The 26641-nt window shown below is 37.5% G+C and overlaps 1 protein-coding gene across 3 annotated transcripts in view; it reads left to right on the top strand.

The window, feature by feature from the left end:
- Window positions 1-26641, top strand: part of DGKH (diacylglycerol kinase eta) — a 184537-nt gene that overhangs the window by 143928 nt on the left and 13968 nt on the right. For 2 of the 3 annotated variants that reach the window (XM_030311579.1, XM_030311572.1), the window contains exons 19-29: window positions 5375-5492; window positions 6618-6728; window positions 6868-6964; window positions 9185-9292; window positions 11668-11781; window positions 12027-12161; window positions 13044-13207; window positions 16570-16675; window positions 17725-17817; window positions 20491-20610; window positions 20970-21078. In XM_030311579.1, coding sequence (XP_030167439.1) covers window positions 5375-5492; window positions 6618-6728; window positions 6868-6964; window positions 9185-9292; window positions 11668-11781; window positions 12027-12161; window positions 13044-13207; window positions 16570-16675; window positions 17725-17817; window positions 20491-20610; window positions 20970-21078 — 1275 coding nt within the window. Of the gene's footprint in view, window positions 1-5374; window positions 5493-6617; window positions 6729-6867; window positions 6965-9184; window positions 9293-11667; window positions 11782-12026; window positions 12162-13043; window positions 13208-16569; window positions 16676-17724; window positions 17818-20490; window positions 20611-20969; window positions 21079-22517; window positions 22649-26641 lie in introns of all 3 variants that reach the window. The other variant, XM_030311589.1, reaches the window with a different exon arrangement.

Here is a 26641-nt window from a genome sequence, read left to right as displayed (position 1 = left end):
CACCTTAATAAACTGGAAAAAGAAGAGCAAACATACTGAAAGCAATCACTAGGAAGGAAGGAAGAAATATTGGAGTGTAAATAAATGACAAAGAGAATACAAAACAATACAGAAAATCAATGAAACCAGAAGTTGGTTCTGCGAACAGTTCAACAAAATTGACAAGTCTTTATCTAGAGGGACCAAGGAAATAAAAGAAGATTCAAATTACTGAAATCAGGAATAAAAGAGGAAAGATATCACTAACAACCTTACAGAAATAGAAAGGATTATAAATAAGGGAAAGCTATCAACATTACATGGCAATAAATTAGATAACTTCAATGAAATGGACAAACTCCTAGAAGCATGCAAACTACTAAAACTGTGTCGTAGACTCTGGGTCTGGAGTTCTTTCTTGTCTAGCAAGAAAGTGGGATGCAGAATTAAAAATGCGAGAGAGAAGCTGATGTCCAGGAGAAGACAAGAGCCCCGAGTAAGGGTCCTTGTTCTGTTTTTATTAGGATCAGAAGGCTTACAAACGTGGTGATGGGTGTGCACAAAGAGACAGTGAAATCGTGAACATTAACTCATGGGCGTGAGGGAAAGGGGGTTTTGAAGATATGCAGGGGTTAGGGATTTGGGTTAATACAAAACAAAATCCTGGTGTTGGGCAGAAGGTTGTTTATAGCAGACATGAGGCACCACCTCTGTTTACCTAAACTGGTCTAGGGGACAAGAAAGACAGAGCATGCTACCTCAGGGTCAACAAGGCACCTTTCTTTTGCTAATTAGCTAGTTGCCCTCTGGGCAACTTTGCCCTGCTTCAGTCTCTAGCCTTATTTACCTGTTTACCTAATTTGGTCCTTCCTTCCTGCGAAAGCAGCTTTCTGCTATTGTAAGTACTAAATTGGGGGTTGTTTCCGCCCTGAATACCTAATCTTGTTTACCTCATATACATTTGTCCTATACTGGGGCCTTTGTCCCACCTTATCTATACTGAGGCCTGTGCCCAGGCCTTACCTATACTGGGGCTTTTGCCCCGCCCTATCTATACTGGGGCCTTTGCTCCATCTTATCTAATCTTACTTACCTAATCTTGTTTACCCAAACTTGGGTGTGAACATCCTATGACTTTCTAATTCTTTATGCCTTGTTAACCCATTGGCAGAGGCTCAGAAAATTCCTAAGCTTATTCCCACAAAACCGATTCAAGAAGAGAAAATCTAACTAGACCTATAACAAAACTTCTTACAAAGAAAAGGCCAGGTCCAAATCACTTCACTAATGAACTCTGCCAAGTGTTTAAAGAATTAATATCAGCAGTTCACAAACTCTTCCAAAAACTAAACGAGGAAGGAACATTTTCCACCTCATTCTTTGAGGCCAGTGTTACCCTGGTACCAAACCAAAGATGTTCAGGTCACTAACCATCAGGGAAATGCAGATTAAAAACCATAATGAGCTGTCACCTCACACTACTCAGGATGGCTATTATCAAAAAACAAACAAACAAACAAAAAAATCAAAAGACATCAAGTGTTGGGGAGGATGTGAGGTGCCTGGATGGCTCAGTTAAGTGTCCAGCTCTTGATCTCAGCTCAGGTAATGATCTCACAGCTTGTGGGATCAAGCCCCGTATTGGGCTCTGTGCTGACAGCTCAGAGCCTGGAGCCTGCTCCGGATTCTGTGTCTCCCTTTCTCTGCTCCTCCCCTGCTTGCTCTCTCTCTCTCTCTCTCTCTCAAAAATAAACATTAAAAAAAATTTTTTTTTTAAACTAAAATTAGGACTACCATATGATCCAGCAATCCCACTCTGGGAATTTATCAAAAGAATTGAAATCATTATTTTGAGGCGATATTAGCACTCCCATGTTTATTGTAGCACTATTCACTACATCCAAGACGTGAAAGCAACCTAAATGTCCACTGAGTGATGAGTGGATAAAGAACACATGGTATATACATACACTGGAATATTGTTCAGCTTAAAAAAAAAAATCTGTAATCTGTCATAATGTGAATGGACCTGGAGGAAATTATGCTAAGTGAAATAATTCAGTCACAACATTACAAGTACTACATGATTCACTTCCATGAAGTACCTAAAATAGTCAAAACCATAAAATCAAAGAGTGGAATGGTGGTTGCCAACAACTAGAAGTAAGAGGAAATGGGGAGTTGCCAGTCAAGCTGCATAAAATTTCAGTTAAGTAAGGTGAGTAAGTTCTCGAGATCTGGTGTCCAAAATTGTACCTAGAGTTAACAATACTGCCTTGTACACTTAAAAATTTGTTAAGAGGGTAGGTCTCATAGTAAGTGTTCTTACCACAATAATATAAAGTAAAAAGTTAAGGACGCCTGTGTGGCTCGGTCGGTTAAGTGTCCAGCTGTTGATTTCAGCTCAGGACACGATCTCACAGTTGTGAGATTGAGCCCTGCATCAGGCTCCATGCTGAGCTTAAGATTCTCTTTCCCTCTGCCCCTCCCCGTTTACACATGTGCTCACTCTCTCAAAAAAAATAAATAAAAATTAGAAAAAAAGTTAAAAACAAAACAAAAAAAGAGCTATCCCTGAGTCCTGGGCTCACCTGACTGAGTCATCCTCCTTTTCTAATGGTTGGTTGGTAAGCCCTCATCTTTGGTCTACCTCTTTAATGATCTTCAAATAAATTCATTTTACATTTTGCTCAGCTTTTCAATTTTCCCTCAAAGTGAGGAGGGGTAGTTGGTCTGGTGAACTGACAATATGCCATCATCAAAATGATACATTGATTTTTAGTTTTTGCAGATTCTGGGTTGTTGTGGCTTTCCATGAAACTTTCTCCTCTCATAAATCAAAAAGGATAAATGAAAAGGAAGAAAGAAAGAAGACAATCCATAGGATAAAGGAAAATATTTGTAAATAGTATATGTGATAAGGGACTAGTATTCAAAATATATAAAGAGCTCTTAAAATTCAACAGTAAAGACAAATACTTCAATTTAAAAATGGGCAAAGGATCTCTTGCAAAAAGATATTCAAGTGGCCAATAAACACATGGAAAGATGCTCATCTTCATTAGTAATCAGAGTAATGCAAATCAAAACCACAATGAAATACCACTTCACTTTACTGGGATGGCTATGATCAAAAAAGGCAGATAATAACAAATATTGGCAAGGATGTGGAAAAATTGGAACTTTTATACTTTGTTGGTTAGCATATGAAATGGTGCAGCATGGGGCGCCTGGGTGACGCAGTCGGTTAAGCGTCCGACTTCAGCCAGGTCACGATCTCGCGGTCCGTGAGTTCGAGCCCCGTGTCAGGCTCTGGGCGGATGGCTCGGAGCCTGGAGCCTGTTTCCAATTCTGTGTCTCCCTCTCTCTCTGCCCCTCCCCCGTTCATGCTCTGTCTCTCTCTGTCCCAAAAATAAATAAAAACGTTGAAAAAAAAAATTAAAAAAAAAAAAAAGAAATGGTGCAGCCATTTTGCAAAAACAGTTGGGCAGTTCCTCAAAGAATTAAACAGAGTTAACATATAACCCAAAAACCCACTACTAGGTATACACCCATGAGAAGTGAAAATACACGTCTACACAAAAACTTGTATGTTACTGTTTATAGCAACATTACTCATAATAGCCAATTAGAAGAAACAACCCAAATAATCATCAATTGATGAATGGAAAAACAAAATGTACAATATCCATACAGTGGACTATTATTCATTAAAAAGAACAAAGAACGGGGGTGCTGGCTGGCTCAGTCAGGGGAGTATGCAACTCTTCATCTCAGGGTTGTGAGTTTGAGCCCCGTGTTGGGTGTAGAGATTACTTAAAAATAAAATCTTTAAAAAAAAGAATGAAGCACTGATACATGCTGCAACATGAATACCTCTGAAAACATTATGCCTAGTGAAGAAGCTTGACATAAAAAGCCACATACTATATGATTACATTTATATAAAATGCCCAGAGTAGTCAAGTCCCGAGAGAACATAGGTGAGTGGTTTCCAGGGTTTGAGGATGTGGGGAATGGGGGGCAAGGAAAATGACTAGTAACAGGTACAGGGTGTTTTTTGTAGAGTAATAAAAAATGTTCTAAATGTGATGGTAGTGATCATTGCACAACTTTGTGTATATACTACAAACAGACAAATTATGCACTTACTCAAAAGGTGAATTTCATGGTATGTGAATTATATCTCAGTGAAATATTAAAGTAGATAAACCCATAACATGTTTGATTCTGGAAAAAGACCTCCACGTCTAGAGGTTATATTTCTATTCAAACCTGAAACCATGAGATGACCTTTCTGGCTAAAGCTGTAAATATGCCTGACCTTAAAACATTTTAGAAAATATTATCCTTTTCTGTGGCTGGAGCCTGATTCTTCACCTGTCTAAAGTGTGCTTCTTTTCTTACCAAAATAGTGGCTTTGTCCATTTATTTACTTATGTAGACATAAAAGAAACTGGCATAACTAAGTCTGCCGTGGCAGATTCAAAACTATGAAAATAAATGACAGAATAAAATTCATTTTGATTATTTAATAACCAGCTAAACTTTGTAGCTGAAATAATGAATAATTATCTTCTAAGAAGACCACATTGTTGAGGAAAGGAATATTGGCTTAAAAAAAGGACTTTTCCTAATTTCCTAGTGGTTCTCAATTCCAAGACATACTTTTCTTCACTATTCTTTCCTTTTTGTTTGTTTATTCCCTTAGGCCCTTGTTATTTTTCTTCTTTGCAGAGTTTAATGCTTCTAGCCTCAGTTTTGGGTTGGGTAGATCATAAAATTGATTAGCTTTGAATATCGTAACTACTTAGTAGAAAGCTAACTGCTTGTTGAAATAAATTTGAGGTTTTACATATTTAGAGGTAAGATAAATGCTTCACTTTTTTACGTTCAATACTGCTCTTAAATACCTGTGCTTAATATTTTCATACTTACTGTTGATACCAACACTGGGATTTCACTTAGTATATCTGTTAATACTTTTAATTGAATATTATTATCTATGCTTTGAGCATATGGAAGTAGTAACACCGTGACATTCTTGCTAATTCAGCCTTTATTGCAAATTCCTTACAGATTTACTGCCTTATTTGCTATAACATAGGAGGTAATATTTACTTGTTGAAGTATAGAATCACTAGAATGGTAAATGAGAAACTGTCACAAAGAGACTCTTATTTGAGTCTTCATCAGCTGCATTTTTTATGACCACATATGGATCCTGGTTGTAATCACCAATGTTATAGTTTTTGGTTTTGAATAATGAGAAGATTAGACACCGAAAATCATGCTTTGGGGGCAAGGTATCTGAGATTAAGTCTGAAAACAATGCACTGGCTCTTTATCTTTTTTCTTAACATGTGATCCTGTATGTATTTATTTTTCTGTCCAGGTTTAAGAGCAGGATTAGCTGCCTCAATTGCTGGGAGTTCTATTATCAACAAAATGTTACTGGCAAATATTGATCCTTTTGGTGCAACGCCATTTATTGACCCAGATCCAGATTCCGTGTAAGGAAATACTTTTGTAAATATCTCGTTTTGACTTTTCTTGTTTCTACTTTATACGAACGGTAAAATTGTCAATGAGTTACAAGAAATATGCTTCCCCATATAAAAAGGGTCATCAGGGGCGCCTGGGTGGCTCAGTCGGTTAAGTGTCAGACTTCGGCTCAGGTCATGATCTCGTGGTTCACGAGTTCAAGCCCCGCTTCGGACTCTGTGCTGACAGCTCGGAGCCTGAAGCCTGTTTCAGATTCTGTGTCTCCCTCTCTCTCTCTCTCTGACCCTCCCCCCATTCATGCTCTGTCTCTCTCTGTCTCAAAAAATAAATAAATGCTAAAAAAAAAAAAAAGGGGGTCATCAGAAAATTTCAAAAGTTGATGATGATGAGTACATTGATGCATTTGAAGCACAGTTGTTTTCAGAATCTGTTCTCGAGGTAGGTCCTGTCTAGCCCATTTCCCTATGGCAAAATGAGGCATACCTGTATTCACTTTTCCCTGGAATATTGTATTATTTATTTCAGGAAGCATCTGGCCCACATTGATCTCTTCCCTTCTTAAAAGTACAGGTGTTTTTTTGTTTGTTTTTTGTTTTGGGTTTTTTTTTTTTTTTTGGCAGTTCAGTATGAACTTTTACTTCTGCATATAATTTTTCTCCTGTTACATCTCATTTCTCTAATGACACTCCTCAAAGACGTCACCATATTTTTTTAATTTAAATTCATGTTAGTTAACATATAGTTTGTCCATTTATAAGAGTACAGCGGATGAGACTTTCTAATGATCAAGAAAGGAGGATTGGCACCTGACTGCAAGACCCTCCCACTTATGTATGTAGTAAAGGGCTCACGTAGGAAGTAAAAGAACCAAGGTTTTATTACAAGTTTTAGAAAAGCGTTACTATGATTCTGTCTCTGCGTGGCCCCCTATCCCTTTTAGCACATGTACCAAAAATTACACATATGTACTGGGGTTGTACACATGGCATATGAACAGGAAATAATTCCTGCTAAGTTTTACTCTCTTCTGTAAGGAATGGAAACTTAAATGGTTTTAAGTGCTGTTTTGTGTGCAAGTTGTAATTGTTATGAATCTGAAATTGACTCTTATGTACTTTTCCATATTATCACAGAGATGGATATTCAGAAAAATGTGTCATGAACAATTACTTTGGGATTGGATTAGACGCAAAAATTTCATTAGAATTTAATAATAAGAGAGAAGAACACCCTGAAAAATGCAGGTAATTTTGGGTAATAGTTATAATGTTATTACAGCAAGGCAATTTCACTTTAATTTCATTTATTACCTCTTTTGCTTGCTCTGCCTTTAAAGATGAATAAATAATAGCTATTGAAATGTCTGCCAATATTTATTTTCAGGAGCCGAACTAAAAATTTGATGTGGTATGGAGTCCTCGGAACCCGGGAGTTATTACAAAGGTCGTATAAGAATTTAGAACAGAGAGTTCAACTTGAGGTAAGTTCATCTTGAAGTAAAGATATTTCATGTTATCTTACTTAGAAAAATAATTTCATTTGGGCAACTCAATTGGCTTCAATTCCTCTTTGAGTGTTTAAACACTCAGTGGAAGTGATTACCAACTTTATACTAAGGGAGGGCTAGACCCTGGATATGACCAATACACTTATCATTATCATTGGCACCTGAAATTTGGATGCTACTGTGGAGTCTTGGTGCCCTGTGAGAAGGTGCAGCCATGAGAGTGCATTTATAGGAGAGCGTTTGTAACAGATTCTCACAGATTTTCTCATTTAAGTTTATAAATCTTGACCCAATTCTATGATGGCCTGATGTTTCAGAAATCCCTGAAAAAAACATTTATAGTAAATAGACTGTTTTAATTCAAATGTATGTTCGTTCCAATTATTGCTAACAATAGTTAGTAAACTAAAAAGAGATCTTGAGCATTTAAATTTTTCAGTAGTTTTTTACTAATTTAAATGGGAAATTAAGGACAGCAAAAGTTATTTAATCTCCTCCAATAAGAGGAGAAAGATGGTTGGAGACCATCTGGCTCTGAAAAGTCTACTAACTTCTGTGACTTTTATTTTCTTTCACCCTTGTTCCAGGATTCATAGTTTATGCCAATATGCATGTCTTTCTTTCTTGTGTCTTTTTATAGCCAGATATTTTAAATTAAGGTATAGCCTACGTACAGAGAAGTATGTAGATTAAACAGAGCGTTATTATTTTAGGTGTTATCTTAATACTGGAATGAGCACTGGCTCATTCATTATCAACTAAATGTTTTAGTAAAGATAAACCCGTTATGCCTTCCACACTAGAACATAACCACATGATCGGCTGGTTTGATTTATCACCGCTTATAAAATTAAGATGGATGTGGGGTGCCTGGGTGGCTCAGTCGGTTAAGGGTCTGACTTCAACTCAGGTCATGATCTCGTGATTCCTGAGTTCGAGCCTGCCTGGCATCGGGCTCTGTGCTGACAGCTCAGAGCCTGGAGCCCGCTTTGGATTCTGTGTCTCCCTCTCTCTGCCCCTCCCCTGCTCATGCTCTGTCTCCCTCTCTCAAAAATAAATAAACATTAAAAAATATATTTAAAAATTAAGATGGATGTTACTGGCATTTTTTCCATTTCCTTTAAGTTAGTGATATGATTTGAACAGCTGTTCTAAAGCACACAGAGCTACCTGTTCAATTTATTGGATTCAGAAAAAGTTCATTATTCTACTAAATACTTAATGTGTGTTCATTTTAAGAAATACACATTGAGCACCTGCTGTGTACCATGATTGGCCCTTTGGATAGAGTATAGACCTTTGAATGTGTTTTTATGAAAAAGGAAAGGTGTAAAAAATACCTATAGGAGTACAATCAAGCATAAAATGTTCTCAGTTATTTCAAATGGTTGAATATGGATTGGAATTGGATTTTCATTTGTTCTAAGGAGTGGAGATGATTTTGATTGGGTATTAAAAGGCAATGTTATAAAGTTACGTTAATTATCTTTTATTGCAGGAATTATTTAATGACAATATAGCCCCTATTTTAAGAATGACATCTGCAAGCTCTTCTTTTTTAAGGTGAAGGATTGAGAATTGACTTACATGTCATGTAAAATTACTCACCAGCCATATGATATTTGTTTCCTATTTCAGTGGTAATTTAGTTTTCATTTTTGTGATTAATTAGAAGACACAGTAAGTATAAGATACTTCCTGACATGCATGGTTTTTCTCTCCCTGGCTTTGGTTTTGGCTACTGGAGAAACTCACCCAGAGTTTTGGCCAGCCACCATTAGTGACAGAGTGGCAGCCCAGTAGCAGGAGTTCTGAGAGGGGCTAGATGGGGTGGCTAGGACCCAGACGCCCTCACTCAGCTTGCTTTCAAAAGGATGCTTATAATAAGCACAAAGATGACCCTAATACAAGTGAAAATGTAAGTGACTTGAAAAAAAAGAAAAGTACCTCCCAATCTAGGCAGAAAAGTTAATATTTTTAAGGTTGGTTTTCTGTAACAACTATAGTAATTTACACCTTAAATTTTTTTTAGTTAAAAAAATAAGATAAAGGTAATGTGTAGGAATATGTTTCTAGGAGAGCAAACATTACCAACACACTTCCCTCCATCATCCTTTGTCTTTGGCATTCTAGTGGCTTCCCAACTAGTGGTTTTGCTCTTTTTCTCTAACTTCTAAGCTTTTTACCTTACAGTGTGATGGGCAGTATATCCCTCTCCCCAGTCTGCAAGGAATAGCAGTGTTGAACATTCCCAGCTATGCCGGAGGCACCAACTTTTGGGGTGGAACTAAAGAAGATGATGTAAGTATTTCCTTGCGCCTTCTAGATTCTAGAGGCTGCCCGTATTCCTTGGTTCATGGCCCCTTCCAACGTCTCCAAAGCCAACAAAGGCAGGTTGAGTCTCACAGTGCATCATTCTGATCTCCCCTCCTGCCCTTCTCTTCCACTTTGAATGACTTTTGTGATTACATTGGGCCCACTGCATCATCCAAGGTAATCTCCCCTTCTCAAGGTTCCCCCTGTAATCACATCTGCAAAGTCTCTTTGGCCACGTAAAGTAACATTCACTACTTCTGCAGATTTGAACATGGACATTTTTGGGGTAGAAAGGGAGACGTTATTCTGCTTGCCAAAATACCTTTCTGTACTTTTAACTCTACATCTATGTGGCTATTATTTTTATTTTTAGAAATGTTAACAGGGCTCATTTGGCCGTTAACATTTAGGTCTATGTTTGTCGTCCTTTTAGACTTTCCTGTCAAAGGAGAAAAAAACACAACTTAACAATGTAACGCATATAATAATGTAAATAATGTAAGAACTATAAAATTTACATTAGCTGTGAACTTTTTGTCAGCCCATAACTACTCTTCCACTCTTAAATATCTTAAAGGGAAGAAATCAAGGAGATAAAGGTAAATAAAGCTAATGACTCCTCCTAGGTAATCAGACAGTGTTCTGAGAGCTTCACATTCATTACTGACAATCACGATTTTTATCTAAATTTTACCAGTGAAGAAACTGACACAAAGTTCACATAGGAAGTAGCACAGACAGGATTTAAAACCACGCAGTCTCAATCTACTCCTGAAATAATTGTTGCACTATATGTTAACTAACTTGGATGTAAATTAAAAAAATACAATTAAAATTAATTAATTAATTAATTAATTAATAAAAAAAATAAAACCACGCAGTCTGCTAACAAAAATGATAAGAAATCGGGGTACCTGGGTGGCTCAGTCAGTTAGGCCTCTGACTTCAGCTCAGGTCATGATCTCACGGTTTGTGAGCTCGAGCCCCATGTCAGGCTCTGTGCTGACAGCTCAGAGCCTGGAGCCTGCTTGGGATTTTGTGTCTCCCTCTCTTTCTACCCCCTGCTCATGCTCTGTCTCTCAAAAATAAGTAAACATTGAAAAAAAATTTTTTTAATGACAAGAAATCATCAATGTTTGCAAATTCATGCCCTGGTATTTTCAGTTTTAATTTAGATACTGCTTTATGCTGAATAATTTTTTTTTCTGAGGCATAATTGTTTATCATATAGTCAAAGAGAGAAAAAAGGGGACAAAGTAAGACAGTCAGAACTTAAATTGTTTGATTAAATTGATTTTGTGGGAATGCATTTAACATCAAAACAAAGTAAGCCTGCATCATTTTTATCCTCTGAGGTGTCTGTTACCATCTTCTCAAATGCCCTAAAAAGTTGTCATATTAATATATAAAGCACATTATACATATTGCTTGTAAACATTGAAGGATTTCCCTTAGAACATGCCAGGTAGGGGCGCCTGGGTGGCGCAGTCGGTTAAGCGTCCGACTTCAGCCAGGTCACGATCTCGCGGTCCGGGAGTTCGAGCCCCGCGTCAGGCTCTGGGCTGATGGCTCAGAGCCTGGAGCCTGTTTCCGATTCTGTGTCTCCCTCTCTCTCTGCCCCTCGCCCGTTCATGCTCTGTCTCTCTCTGTCCCAAAAATAAAGAAAAAAACGTTGAAAACAAAAAATTAAAAAAAAAAAAAAAAAAAAAAAAAGAACATGCCAGGTAAACTGGGTATTTTAGGTTTCCTGAAATTATGTGCATCATTTTATCAAGACATCTGAGTTATGTGTGAACAGATATTTGATGCATTTTATGCCAAGATGGATTATTTAAAATTTTTTAATGTTTATTTTATTTTTGAGAGAGAGAGAGAGAAACCGAGCATGAGCAGGGGAGGGGCAGAGCAAGAGGGAGACCCAGAATCCGAAGCAGGCTCCAAGCTCTGAGCTGTCAGCACAGAGCCCTACACGGAGCTCGAAGTCACAAATGGGGAGATCATGACCTGAGCCAAAGTCAGATGCTCAACCAACTGAGCCACCTAGGTCCCCCCAAGATGGATTATTTAGAATAGAATAGTTCGCTGGTTTAAAGAGTGCTTTATGAAGGGCATGAACATTTTATCCATGTGGGTTTTAAATCTTTTGTATTAAGTTTGTTTACATTAAATCATCTACAGTGGGTTTTTTTTTGGGGGGGGGTGGTCCTTGGACTATCATTTCCTATTAAAATTGACTTACTTTCCTGCTTACTATTTCTGTAGGTTTTACTATATATATCGCAGACTTTACATTGCTGATGTGCCACTTCATCGAAACCTTAACCTCATCAGGGGAAATGTAATATAGGTTTTCTTTTCAGATATTTGCTGCACCATCATTTGATGACAAGATCCTGGAAGTCGTTGCAATATTTGATAGCATGCAAATGGCAGTTTCCAGGGTCATTAAACTGCAGCATCATCGAATAGCCCAGGTTTGTTTTCTCTGATCAGACCTGACCTCACTACTCGGGCCACTGGGGAAGCTATTCCAAATGATTCCTACGCTGTCTGTTCATCTATAAAATATGAACTTTCTTGTCGTGTCAGTTGTTACCATGCCGTGGTAAGTGGAAAAATAGACATTCCATTCCACGGAATGGACAAAAAGTCAAGCTTGAATGCCAATTGTCGGTTTCTCAGGATGATTTGTTCTCTAAAATGACTTGTTTTATTTCAGTGCCGTACGGTAAAAATCACTATATTTGGTGATGAGGGAGTCCCAGTGCAGGTAGATGGCGAAGCATGGGTTCAGCCTCCAGGGATTATCAAAATTGTGCACAAAAACAGAGCTCAGATGTTAACAAGGGACAGGGTATGTAAAAAAATATTCTTCTAGATTTTTATCAAGAGTTTTAAAAAATATTCAATTGTTATGAAAAATAGAAACCACGGAAAAATATTTAAATTGTCTCTTAAATCTGACAAGTCATTGTAGTTTTAAATATGAACATTTAATTTTTTAAAAAAGTTAATAGACTATATTTTTATTGTTTCTTTTAGGTTTACAGAGAAATTGATCAGAAAATACTGAGAATTCTAATTCTGTTCCCATATACCTCCTTACCTCACGAACATATAGTCCCTTATTATTAACATGTTGTATTAATGTGGTACATTTATTACAGTTGATGAGCCAATATTGATAATTATTAACTAAAGTTCATAGTTTACTCTTCATGCTGTACGTTTTATAGTTTTTGATAAATCTGTAATCACTTGTATCTACCATTATAGTATCCTACAGGATAGTTTCACTATCCTAAAAATTCCCTGTCCTCCACCTATCATCCACCACTCCCTCCCTTACCTCAACCCTTGGCAACCATCTACCTTTCTACTGCCTCCACAGTTTTGCCTTTTCCAGAATACATGTTTTAATTAAGGTTACACCCATAACAGATAAGACTGCCAACACCCATCTTATCCATTATGCATGTAAAGATTGAAGCATAAATTGAAGCTGTCTTTTTAAAAACTTTCAGTGATACATTCATTGTCATTGATCACATTACCTATTCTGATAACACTGGAAAACTTTAAGATACCTTTTCTGTATCTTATGATTTCTTTAATGAGGCTTTAGATTAGGAAAACAGCAATAGTTTCAAAGTCATTCATGTAACATCTAAATACACACTTATTTGGGTCTCAGAGCTTCAAACTAACAATTCCTTGCAATATTGATTGTAAATAGGCTTTTGAAAGCACTCTAAAATCTTGGGAAGATAAACAGAAGTGTGATTCCGGTAAACCAGTTCTTCGAACCCATTTGTACATCCAGCATGCCGTTGACTTGGCAACAGAGGAGGTGTCCCAGATGCAGCTATGCTCCCAGGCGGCAGAGGAGCTCATCACTAGGTATGGTGGGCCTGCCGGCTGTGGGCGGGGAGAACTCTAGCCTTGGCAAATGTGCTTTTTTACTTTTGATACATAATTTCAGTTGTTCGTGGGTATCTAAGAGAGATGCATTTACTCCCCTTCCGCATTTGCTGCCTCATTCATGCCTCCTTAAGGACTGCGCTCCGTCATTAGACCCCCGCCAACACGTACAGGTGCACACCCTGTGTTCTCTGTTGAACAGACCTTGGACTTCCTGAACCCCAGTGGGGAGCTTGCCTAATGTTACCTAACACACAATGCTCTTTCTGTTATTGTTTATTTCCCCAGTTTTACACAATCTTTACACTATACTACTTACTGATATGTTACCTTGTAATTATTAAATGGTTATGGAATGTAGAAAGAAATGCAGACATTAATCCTGCTTGCAAGGAGGTTTGGGGGTGTGGGGGTGGGAAGAGTCCGAGAATCGGTTTCCAAAAGACATATCCGGAGATTGGGAGACAGCACAGAAATTAATTTTAGTAGACAAAAAGGGAAAAGATTAAACAAACAAGCAAAAAACCAAGTTCCATGAATGTAGAACAGATATAAATCACTATGAGCAGGAGTAAACTTCAAGTGGAGGAAGGGGGGGTGGGCAACCATGGACAAGTTTCTTACCACCTCTTCACCTAAATCTTCTCTACCAAATGGGGATAATAAGAGCTAACTTTGCACGTCTTTGTGAAGGTTTAATGAGACCCACCGTGTCTTGTCGCATCATGTCTGGCCTATTTAGTGTTCTGGTAGTGGTAGCTATTATATTCTTCCCACACTTCATCTGGTCACTGATAAAAATCTTGAAAAAGAAAAGAAGGAAAGCAAAGCTCTTTAAATATTTGTTAGAAACCTAGAATGTACTAGAAGTTGGAGATATAGGAGAAAAGATATGCATTTCTCCCTATAGCTGGAGACCAACATTCAGAATTAGAATAAAGTATAACTGCAAGATACTAAGTAGCTTAGAAGCAAGGTAAAGGAAAATGAATAGTCAGCTATATGCACAGAACTGCATTATTGTACCTCCCAGCTTCTTATTCACAGAGAGATTAGTTTTAGGGTACTACAAACAACTTCTGTGGACTCCACGTTACAATGGGGTTGTTTTTCTTTCTTTTCCAGGTTGGTGAGGGATAAGTGACAAATAAAATCACTTATATACACAAGGTATACATGTGATAATTTGATATATGTATACAGTGTAAAATAATTACCATAATCAAGCTAATTAACATATGATGGAAAACAATATGGTGGTTTTTCAAAAAATCAAAAATAGAGCTACAGCATTTTCTTGAGACCAAAATATACTTCCTATATTATCTCCCTTGAAACCAAATATACTTCCTATATTAACTTCCTGTCAACTAACCAAATAACCTTATCAAAAAAAGGGAAGTGAAGGTTGGCCAGACTTGCTTTTGGTCAACCTAGTTTGGTTCCCCATATATTCACTAGTCTGTTTGTTTAATTTTGTAAAAGATGAAAATCAGGCTCACTCATCTATTTTCAAAACTTACTCATTTAATATTCAGCAAATAATTTTGAGTCTTTGCTACATGCCAACCTCCATATTAGGCCCTGGGGATGACAAAATGGCTGTGTTGTGGTCCCTCTTCTTAATTTGCTGGCAGGGTAGTAGGGAAAAGTGTGGCCAAAGGACTTACAAGACTCACAGTGGGGCACTGTGGATGAACAGAGGAGGCCACAAAAGTAAGGGAGGGCTGCCTGGAAGAAGTGATCTCCCAGCCAAGTCTTGGGTGGAGAGTAAGAGAAGGAGCATTCTAAACATGGGAACAAGCCTGGGCAGAGGCCCAGAGGAGTGTGAGTGCATAGTATTTTTAGGAAATCTCAGGAAACTAGGGTGGCATGGTATATGTGATAGAGTGGGATACGTGGATGGAGAGGTGAAGAAGAGCCAAGTCTTTATCAGAATGTTTCTGGAAGCAATGTGGAGTGTTGTCTGCAAGACAGCAAAGCAGGGGCAGGGTGAACACTCTTGAAATGGCCCTGATAGGAAACAGCTGATTGAGGTAATAGAGATGGGAAGAAGAGAGACTTAAGATAGATTAGGATCTAAACTTGCTAAATGGCCTGAATTATGAGACAGGGCGACTCTAAGGTTTCTACCAAATGGCTGGATGGATTATGGAGCCTTTCAAGGAACCATAGGATTCAGAAGGAAAAGGAGATTTGAGAGGGGAAAATGACAGGGTCTATGTTGGACTTACAGAATTTAAACTACATTGGAAATTTCTAGATTTAGTAGGCAGTCGAAGTATTCATCTGAAATCGATTTACCTTTTTTCCTTTGTTTGAAAGTTAGAATAACTTTTACCCACCTCTGTCCTTCTGATAAATGTCCCATTCTTCATCATTTCTCAAGATTATTGGTAGCAATACTGAGACGACATTTGCAAATTCCTTTGTGGCTTGGATATCAATTGTATCATCTTTAAGATTTAAACTCTTTTCCTTTACTTTTGGTTCAACCATACAGGACTAGTCTCTTCTCTTGTGTGTAGCTCGTTCTCCTTGAAGATGCCAGAAACAAAGGATTTGAATAGTTTGGCTTTCTTGCTTATCTGCAAACTTTCCATCGTTTTCTAGCAATTGGTGGAACTTTTCCTCCTTTCTCTTCTTTGGCCTGAGTGCCCTCCAGGATCCTGTCTGTTCAGGACATTCTTGAAGGTTGAGATTCTAGAGGACTGTGGCACAACAGGCTTTGGAACTGATGGACATAGATTCAAATCCTAGCTCTATTACTTAATTAGCTTTGTATGCATACTGAGTCTCTCCAAGCCTCAAGGTCTCCGTCTATAAAGTAGAGAAAATTCATCACAGCTACCTTTTAAGTTGTGAATATTAAATTAGATAATGTCTGTAAAGAACTTTAGCAATAGATGACAAATACAGCAATGTTCTTCCCTTAATCCATTCTATTTCTTTCTAGTCGAAGCTTCAATGAATAAAAGATTAAGTTTCTGCTTCCGACATTTGGGACCTGTCTCACTTTACAATGATACTTCAAAATGAAGTGTTCTTATATTTTGTTCTTCCAAATAGCACTTCAATATGCTTATCTGTGATGCTCAGCCTAACTTTTCCTATTAAGATTTTTGGTTTAGTATTCTTTGTCGCAATGGGGTTTGAAGTTTTTAAATTTACCCTTTGTTATTCGTAATTGAGCACTCATTAAAAAATTTTCCATAATGACATTATTATTATTATTATTATTATTATTATTATTACTTGCCTTAGTGTACCACTTCTGCACTTGAGAAAAATCAGCAGTGCTCAAAGTTTTTTTGGTTCGTCTGCTTTACTTTTGCTTTCAGGATCTGTGACGCAGCCACCATCCATTGTCTTTTGGAACAAGAACTGGCCCACGCTGTGAATGCGTGTTCCCACGCACTGAATAAAGCCAACCCGCGGTTCCCAGAGGTGAGGAGCTCATGGTACATTCTTATTCTACGGATTGTTTGGTATTACACATGTATTTCGATGCTATACAATGTGCCACGCCCTTTGAAAAACATTATACATCTAGAAGAGTGTCTGCCAGAAGCTTATGGTAAATCTGTGCCCACATTTTTCCTGATTTTTCTTTTCCTGCCATTTTTCCATTCCTGCTCTTAAATTCTCTTCTTCCCGCCCCCCCCCCCCCCCCCACTTCACTCTCAGTCATCTGTCACCTTGCCATCTTCCTTCCCCTCGTTCTGTTCAGGCTGCTACCATTCCTCCTTGTCCTCTCTTTCACCTTGTCCCCTACACCTTGATGTGGGCACAGGTAGATACTATGTATTTTATTAGCGATGTTTATTCATTGTTGAAGTTGTACACAGAAGCTATTCTCACTTCATTTTGTTCTACTAAACTGGTAATGTTTAATGTAGAGACTACAATTTTTTAACTTCTGTAAACTTTTTAATGTACACATTAATAGTGAATAAAAGGGATACAATATAACTCTCTTGAAATGTGATTCACAGTACAAGACTGTAGGGTACAGAAAACTGATATAGCATCATTTTATTCTTTTTAATTACTGGATGGAAGTCACCTAAATTAATAGATAAGTGCTAAAAAAGCAATCTGGTTGGAACTTCTGAGAGTCAAAGTCAGTGGATAGAACTGACTATGATCTGATAATGCCCCTTTAAGGCATCGTTTCCTTTGACTTAACTTTTTTGTGGGAATATGTGTATGTTGTTGGGAGCAGGCACACGTTTGTATGTAGGAGATATGGTCCTGAGTGTATCAGTACAGTCAGAGCATTTGTTTGGTTCTGTGCTGTAAAGGTCAGAAGAAGTAATCATACTAACAAACATGAGTGTGAAGTTATTCAATGGCAATACAAATTTGGTAGGTTTTTAAAAACATTTGTGATGTGAATTTCTTGGAAGAATAAAATTTAAGGTATTTGCTGATGATTGAATCCCAATTTAATACAGAACTACTTGTCTTTGATGTGTTGTTGTGTTTTTTTCTAGAGTCTTACGAGAGACACTGCCACCGAAATAGCCATCAATGTGAAGGCACTGTATAATGAAACAGAATCTTTACTAGTTGGCAGGGTTCCTTTGGTAAGGAGGAAACGACTGATAACACAAGAATGATGATCAATGTATGGGCCTCCCTTTCAGTCAGGAGCATGCATTCATCAGATTCTAAGGCAGGATCAGCCTTCTGGCCTCCATCCTTACAGCTTTCTCTGTACCTAGCTTTTGCCTTCAGGAAAGGACATGGCTAAACCAGGGAGTAATGATTCAGACTAACAGGAGAAGTTTCCCCTCGCATATGCCATCGTGTTTTTATGCAGTTCTACTGTCCCCAGTCAGCTTTGATAGATTTGAAACATGATATTTTGAAATGTGATTGGTATGATTTTTCGATTTGCTTAAAGGGCAACTCTTTCTAGACTGGATGTTTCAAGAACTAAATTCAAGAACTAGCCATATCCCTAGATTAACTCAGAGTGGTCCTGGAAATCAAGTTTAGGGCAGGTGTGAATCTAACCACAGTCCATGGACCTCAAGCATAAGTGCTACAGTGGAACTGTTCCACAGACATCCTGTTTGGTTTGCCCAGAGTCTGGCCGGTCAGCCTTTCTTCTCTCCCCTTTTTCAAATGTTCTAGAATATTGGGTCTTCTCGTCACCTAGTGTTCACTTGTGGGTTTTCACACGTGCTGTCCTAACTGTGTAGAAAGCCTAAATGTGTTAGCTGTTTTTAACTTCCTTGTAACAATTCTGATTAACTGATTGGTGGTGATCTTAAAACATTTCTCTTGACTAATATTATCTCTTGCTTTGGAAAATACACACCTAAATAAAAGTGGTAGTAAAAGTCATAGTATCTGGCCTAGTGGGAAAATGGGAGGTGTGTCACAGGCTAGCTAGCCAACTAAGTGACTGTGGTTGGAATTTCTGTTTGCTTGGGGTCCAGATGAGCATCCTGGGAACATCTTCTACTCTGAGAAGAGTGAATATATAAAGGTTGAATGGTGTCCATTGCTCTTACCCACCTCCAGAGGAAGCTGAAATATAAGTTCCTTGGGTCACAGGTGGCTGCTGATGCTTTGGCTGTGAAGAAAAACTTTTAGGGGGAAACATTGGTTATCTTTTATGATAAAACCAATGGAACATTTTGCCAATTCTTGGAACTTCTGTCATTAACCGGAGTCTTTTTGCTGCTTTTCTAAAATGTGTCCAATGAAATCCAATGAGCTGTGACTTTGGTCCCAAGTTTAGGTCAAGGACATGTATTTTTTGCCTTATTTGAAACATGATTAAGATAACTTATGATTGACGAGAACTAGAAGCATAAGTTATTCTGTATTTTAGCTCTCTACTTTGAAAGTACCCTCTGAGTGTTAGTTGGTTAATATTTATAATTACATTATGTTAATATAGAAGGACCACCCACTCAGACTTTTAATCATTTCAGTCTGCTTCTGTCATTGTCAAATGTGGGTGTTTGGTTTAAAATGTATACCAGTGAGTTTTTCCATAACCTTTGATAACATTGATGTGAAAATACAGAGTCACTCATATTCGAGATCAACTAAGGTTTACACTTCATTTTGCTTCTTGAATAAATGTATAATACCATTTTATCAATTTTATAAGGCATATATTCTTAGACTCAAAGGAAAATGGTGAATTTTACATGACAAGCTGGAGAATCTCCAAATTTTTATTAACTGCTAGAAATGGCAAATACCTTGAATAACAGGGCGGGGGGGGGGGGGGAAGAATGACCATAATAAATAACAGTAACATTTTCTCTGAACTTTAAGTGTAAAATTCTGCAAGCCTATATGTAGATACTCTACAATTTTAAAGTGGTTTATGGAAGTATTGATTAGCTGGAATAGACCTTAGAAATAATCTTTATACTATTTTAGGAAGAAACTAAGACTCTTAAAATCAGCCAGCCTTCCTTTGGTTGCATAGTTAGTAACAAGTAACTGGAATGTAGTCACCTCCCTTCCCGACCTACACATAACAGTGTTTATTTCACCTTTACCATTGAATTTCTACATGCTTTTTAATAACTGTTTCAAATAAGTGGGAAATAGGTGACTGGTTAAATTCTCTATAAAGTTTCCAAAACCCCTTCCAGATTTCAAACCATGTAGCTTTTGCCCTTATTTTGACAACAGCTTTTTGTCATAAATTTTTCTGAGATTCATGGGTTCCCCCCCCCCCCTTAAACTTATTCTTCTATTTCTCCAGGAGATTTCTGTACCAGCCAGTTCTTATTATGTGACATGTTTTTGACCAAGTTTTAAAATAGCATTATTTGGTTACGTAGTGACCTATGGAAATCAGAAGGATTTCTGCCTCAAATAAGTAGAATAGTGAGATTACTTACCAGAATGCAGCAGAATAGATGGATGGATGCATGGTTTGGAAGGGAGGGAGAGGAAAGAATTTACATAGGAAACAAACAAACAAAAAAAAAAACCAACACCACCACCCATACTTTTTTTTTCTGTGACATTATTAAAGTCACACTGACTACTTATATTGTCTTTGGGAAGTACAGATAAATCAATTCAGATTTTTTTTAAATGAGCTCAATATAAAATAATGTGTTCTCTTTTCTATATTCCTTTATATTACCAACAACAATAACCTAGCCTAGTAAGAGTTGAGGATGTCTGCTAGAAAAATAAAATATGTTTATTCTGTTTGAGATTGGTCACTGAGACTTGTTTTGTTTTGTTTTGTTTTTTAACCTGCTGGTAAATAGCACTTAGAATCCCCACATGAAGAGCGGGTATCTAATGCCTTACATTCTGTGGAGGTGGAGTTGCAGAAGTTAACAGAGATTCCTTGGCTTTATTATATCTTACATCCAAACGAAGATGAGGTATGTAAAATCTGGCCTGTTTCTTTGTAAGTGTAGACTTTCTGACAATAGAATTTGAAATCATCTTTTGAAAAAGGGACATTCCAGGGAAAACGAATTCTGGACGCTACTTTCAAATGTGCTGTTCTTGAACAAGCAAGAAAAGGCTTTCCTATGAACAGAGGTATCTTCGGGGAATCAGTACATCTTCGGTAGTACATAACATTGTACACTTTTATTTTAAGGAGTGTTTTGCATTTATTCCTGCATTGTCATTTCAGCAGTGTTTTGCATTTATTCCTGCATTGTCTGTAATATCAGAGTGAGTTTTTCTTCTCTTAATGTCCTGAGAAAATTCTCTTCTTGCTCGACCCGAACAGGAACCTCCCATGGATTGCACCAAGAGAAACAGCAGAAGCACAGTATTTCGTATAGTGCCAAAATTTAAAAAGGAAAAGGTTCAGAAACAGAAGACAGGTTCACAGCCTGGTAGGTGATCCACACTGGAAGGGAAAGTATTACATTATGGAAAAAATAACTTATTAAAGCAGTGTCACCAAGGTGATGAGAATGTTCTGGAACTATTAGTGGTGACCATTGCACTTTACACATGTACTAAATGCTGCTGAATTGTATACCATAAACCGGCTAAAATGGAGAGTTTTGTGTTCGTTTTACCATAATAAAGTAAATCATATCATACTCAAGCAAAGTCCAAAAACCAGTAAGAGCCTGTAGTTATGATGCACACAAGAAAACGAGGTTTGCTTGTACTCTCTTCAGTGGACATCAGTGCATCTGTTTAGATGGTCCTTTGTCTTGCTTAACAATTCAAGGCATCAGTGGATAACTTGTTTCTCGTCAGAGTTCAAAATCGAGATTTTCATAAATGAAATATAGAAACTTGCTAAATATATCTTTTAACTTGCTAAATATATCTTCTACCTAAAGTTACCTGTTCTTTTTCTCCTGTTTCAAAGACTTACTACACCATTTCATTCCCTCAGTAATGACAATCTACTGTGACATTTGCATTCTCAAGCGAAGATTAAACTCTGCCTTTGATGTTGTTTGTCTTGTTCCCTTTCCACCTTCCCCTAGAAATTAACGTTAATGCTGCACTGGTGCTAAAACACCTTCAAGTTCTGTGTATGGGACAGTAGGTGCCTTTCATAATCAAGCCATTTTATAATTCTTCCGAGTTAGCTAACTCCTTTTAAAAAGTGATACATGACCTTATTTTTGACAATCGTAGAGCAGCTATTGAAGGGCATTTTAAAACCAAATAGGGCAAATAAATAATCTTTAATTCAGCTAAGCAACGTTGAATAAAATGTATACAACCACGATTATCTACATTGGAAAATAACAATCCAACGAATCTTAGAAGCATTGACGGCATTTAGAGGACATTAAAATGATCTAACAACACGTTTGGTGCTGTAATTATCAATAATTATAATTATAAATAGTAATAGAATCAATAAAGGCGATACTTGAAGACAGCAAGACCCAAAACAGAAGTTTGTGTAAAATTCAGTACCCTGTTTCAGATTTCATATTTTGATTAGCGTTTGTAGCTAATTAAATTAAATTAGTGCCATATATGGTCTTAAAGAAATCATCAGAGCTTATTTTGATCTTGTACTATTTATCCTAATCATGAGAAATACATTTTTTATTCCTATTGTGTAGTTTGGGTGCCCAGCAGTGAATGTTTTTGCCTAGTCAGACCTTTGTGTTGATTGATGGTCTGTAACCTGCATGGGGAACAACGAAATTGGAGTTTTGTTGAAACAACACCTTTAACCTTTCCCTTTGCTAGCACTGCCCGCTGTACTCTGTTTTGCATCTTCTTTGGCCAACCTTTGCTTTGTAATGCATTGAGCATGTAGAAATTAAGGGGGTTTTGCTCTTAACTTTGGTAGTTCAAAAATGGGGCACAGAGGAAGTTGCTGCTTGGCTGGATCTGCTCAGTTTGGGAGAGTACAAAGAAATCTTCATCCGTCATGACATCAGAGGGGCTGAACTTTTGCATCTGGAAAGGCGAGATCTTAAGGTATTTCCTTTGTGCTACTCTTCTGCTTTTGAAAATTTCCTGGCAAAACAGAATCCTTTATCCTGCACCTCTTTTGTTATGTGCTTCTAGCTTGGCTTATGTTATGCAAATGTGCAGTAATCTAATATGCATTGTCCTGTGGTTGGAGTTCCTCTGCTTTTTAAACAAGAATGTCAGCAATATTTTCCTATCAAAAATCATTCTCTGATTATTGTAGCTAAAGCTTAGCATGAAGTTAGTAATTTTTCTCTGCATCCATTCATACGGCTGTTCCTGTGCTAATATTTCCAAATGGCTCATGTTTCCATCAGCTCACTTTATTGAGTCGGCATGAAAGGTGGTAATTGTTGCTGAAGACGACTTAAAAATCTAACCAAAGGTTAACAACTAAAAATCAATTGAAAATACCAGTAACAAAGTCTTCCTAATATATGGAACTAAATAAGGGACTCACAGCAGTGGCTACTTAGAGTCCTCTGATTTTGTTGTGTTTCTGATTGCCCTTTCAGAAGTCACGTGGACAACTAGACCAATAAATTCAAATGCCCTTCCCATGATTTACTGTTAAAATTGTATTATGCTCAAAAATAAACGTATTATTTTCTTTAGTAAATGAAGTAAAAATTATGCTTTACTCTTGCTGGAATGCAGCTTAGAGCCCCTTTGTCATTTATGACCAGAAAGAATATCATTAATTAGCGGTAAGCAGTGGTTCTCTTGGATTTTTCAGGTGGAGACTGCCAGTGGCCAAAGTAGAGTATTCTTTCTTAAGGTTGGGAGTAGAATTTTGTCATCTTATATTTTCTTACCAAACGCTGCCATTTTAAAATTCCAAGATTGAGTAATAAGAAAATGACAAAGCCTTTGATATATTTTGGAGTGATCCTTTTCCAGTAGGCCAGGTTCTGATTCTCATGGAATTATGGTACGGTAAATCCCTAACAAATTTGTGAACTGTTGTGCCTTTATCTATAAATACGGTAGCAGAGATCTTTGAACAATGTATGGGTAATCTGTAGGATTTTATAAAGCAGAGTCATACAGTTTTAGCACATTAAAAGTGGACACCATTTATATGTAAATGTTTTTAACCAGAATAATAATAAAGAAGTAGATTAATTAATTATCACAGTTGAGAGTCCCAAATCTGGAAAAAACCAAAATATACAGTGCTAAAGTTCATAGAGTAAAGATTGGCTTCAAAACGTGGAATGAGTGCACAAAAAAATAAATGTAAGGCATCATTGTATCTAAGGATAGCTTCTCATATCCTTGGCAGGCAGCAATATTTATTGACTAGCTACTGATTGATATGCTATGCCAGTCTCTCTTTACATTTCATTTGCCATGAGTAAGCGTATATTAAAGGAAAAGACTGTATGTGTATGTATATATAAATATATCTCTGTATGTTATATATATGTATATGCACCTATAAGCATACAAATAGACACACACATACACAGTGAGCAAAGCAAATATTTGCAGAATGAAGAAACAAAGCTCAAACGTATGCAAAGTCAAAGTTAGAGTGATAGGACTTGGCTAGAAAAAAGTAAGAGTAAAAAGGAAATGGTTAAGAATTATTTTAGTAAATTTTCTCTTTAGCTTTTCATGGAACTTTTTGTTCTACTTTGTTTTTATTATTTTTAAAAATTTTTTTAATGTTTATTCATTTTTGAGAGACAGAGACAGAGCATGAGTGGGGAGGGGCAGAAAGCGAGGGAGACACAGAATCTGAAGCAGGCTCCAGGCTCTGAGCTGTCAGCACAGAGCCCAACGCGGGTCTCGAAGTCACGGGCCGTGAGGTCATGACCTGAGCTGAAGTCAGACACTTAACTGACTTGGCTACCCAAGCACCCCTACTTTGTTTTTATTTTTAATACAAACTACATTCTTTCCCTTATAACTTGTCTTTTGGAAATCTGTATTGACACTGTCCTTTTTAACTCTTTTGGTTCTAAAACACGGTCTGACGGAATGAGAAAAGGAAAATAATTTTACGGAAAGAACCAGCTGTCGGACAAAGCCTTCATGAAGGTAGAAGATGAACTCCCCTTGCTCTCTGGGTGTAGCTGTAAGAGGGAGCAGACTTTTTGGCATAAAGTCTACCAACGTTGGTAAAGGATTACCTACTCCCTGGGTAATCTTACCCATTTCCATTGCTTCAGGTATGGTCCATGAATATGGCAGTGGCTCACAGGGTTGTATTTCCAGCCCTGACCTCATTTGAGAGCTCTAGGATTATATCACCACCTCTACTTGAAACTTGCCTATCACACAGGGGTGTCAGTCTTCACGTGTCAAAAACCAAACCTCTATTCTGCTGTCCCACTCCAGCCCTGCCCCTCCTCACTACCCCTCCTCACCTAGCTAACTCCTGCTCAGATCTTGGCTCAAGTGTTACTTTCTTCTTAGCAAGACGACTAGAGATAGCAATGTGACCCTGTAAAGGTGGGAAAGGAAAAATATTTCTAAGGTGCTTTAGCAGACATATAAACTGATTACGTTATTTCACCTCCAGGAAGACAGTAGGCAAAAGTGAGGGACACCAAAGAAAATGGTAAAGATCCAGTGGTTTTGTTTGTGTGGTTGGTTTTTGTTTTTTTCCATTTGGAAAGTTGCATATGTGTGGCTTCAAAGGTAACTGAATGTCTACAAAGTATGTTTTTGCCAAATCAGGCCTATTCATCCAAAGAAAGAAAAGGCCACTAATAAAGAATATGAAAAAATAAGAAAGGTGTAATAGATGTCATGGCATAACTTTATCACAGCCTAACTCCTAGAAGACATGAGAGTATTGAACTCAAAATAAAGAAAATACAGCTAGGAGTTAGTATAACTCTATGGAAAACATTCATCTCATTACACCAAATTGGTAATTCTGAGGAGAGTCTGCCTCTCCCAGAGAAGTTTTTATTCTCAAGAATACAATGTGCATATGGCCTGAAATAAAATATTTAATATTAAGTGTATTTATTAATCAGATAATTATGTTAGCAAAGCAGAAAGAATATTTAAATATCCCACTCAAATAAAAGAATCAAAATGCAACTGTAAATGCATTTATATCTCAAAGTTAGGTAGCAGGAGCAGCTATCTTTCTTTAGGTTTTGGTCTTGCTTTTGAGTTTGCTATTTTAGCACACACTTCCTTAAGACTGGTTATGAATGACCCAGTGTTGGGGCACCTGGGTGGCTCAGTCGGCTAGGTGTCCGACTTCGGCTCAGGTCATGATCTCATAGTTTGTGAGTTCGAGCCCTCCACTGGGCTCTGCGCTGACAGTGCAGAGCCTGGAGCCTGCTTCAGATTCTGGGTCTCCCTCTCTCTCTCTGCCACTCCCCACCCCTGCTCACACTCTGACTTTCTCTCTCTCTCAAAAATAGACACTAAAAAAAATAAAAATAAAAAAGAATGACCTGGTGTCATATGAGAAAATATTTTTCAGGGTCAGTTACATATTGTAGAAGCATGACCTAGAAATGATCTCAGGCTGGAAAAGAGTACTTGCTGTAGAAAAAGTATTTTCTAGAAAGATTCAAAATTGTCAGAAAAAAAAAAGTGTCAGTAGCATTACTGCTATAGAATTCAAAGAGCCCATAAAGTGTGTGGAAGAGAGAGCACATGTGTGCACGCACTTCAAATACTCTGATCTATTTCATTTAAAGCTTAAAAATAAATAATGTTCTTAGCCTACAAAATAGAATGGATATTTGGAATCTTTATCTTCTCAGACACATGATTTTGTGGTACCTCATAATCCTGTTTTCGATGCTACTTTGGGAGCCATCTTTTTGCTAATTTTCAAATATACCAAACCCTCTGTTTTACTCAGAATTTGTTTGACTTCACCTGTTAGCAAATTGATCATACTCATTACACTTAAATTAACTATGGCGGTGGGTGATGGTGGCTGATTGGCTCAGTCGGTTTAGCATCCGACTCTTGATTTCGGCTCAGGTCATCATGATCTCAAGTATCATGAGTTCGAGC

The sequence above is a fragment of the Lynx canadensis genome, chromosome A1, assembly GCF_007474595.2.
Source record: "Lynx canadensis isolate LIC74 chromosome A1, mLynCan4.pri.v2, whole genome shotgun sequence".
In the NCBI taxonomy this organism is placed as follows: Eukaryota; Metazoa; Chordata; class Mammalia; order Carnivora; family Felidae; genus Lynx; species Lynx canadensis.
This window is presented reverse-complemented; position numbering and strand designations above follow the sequence as displayed.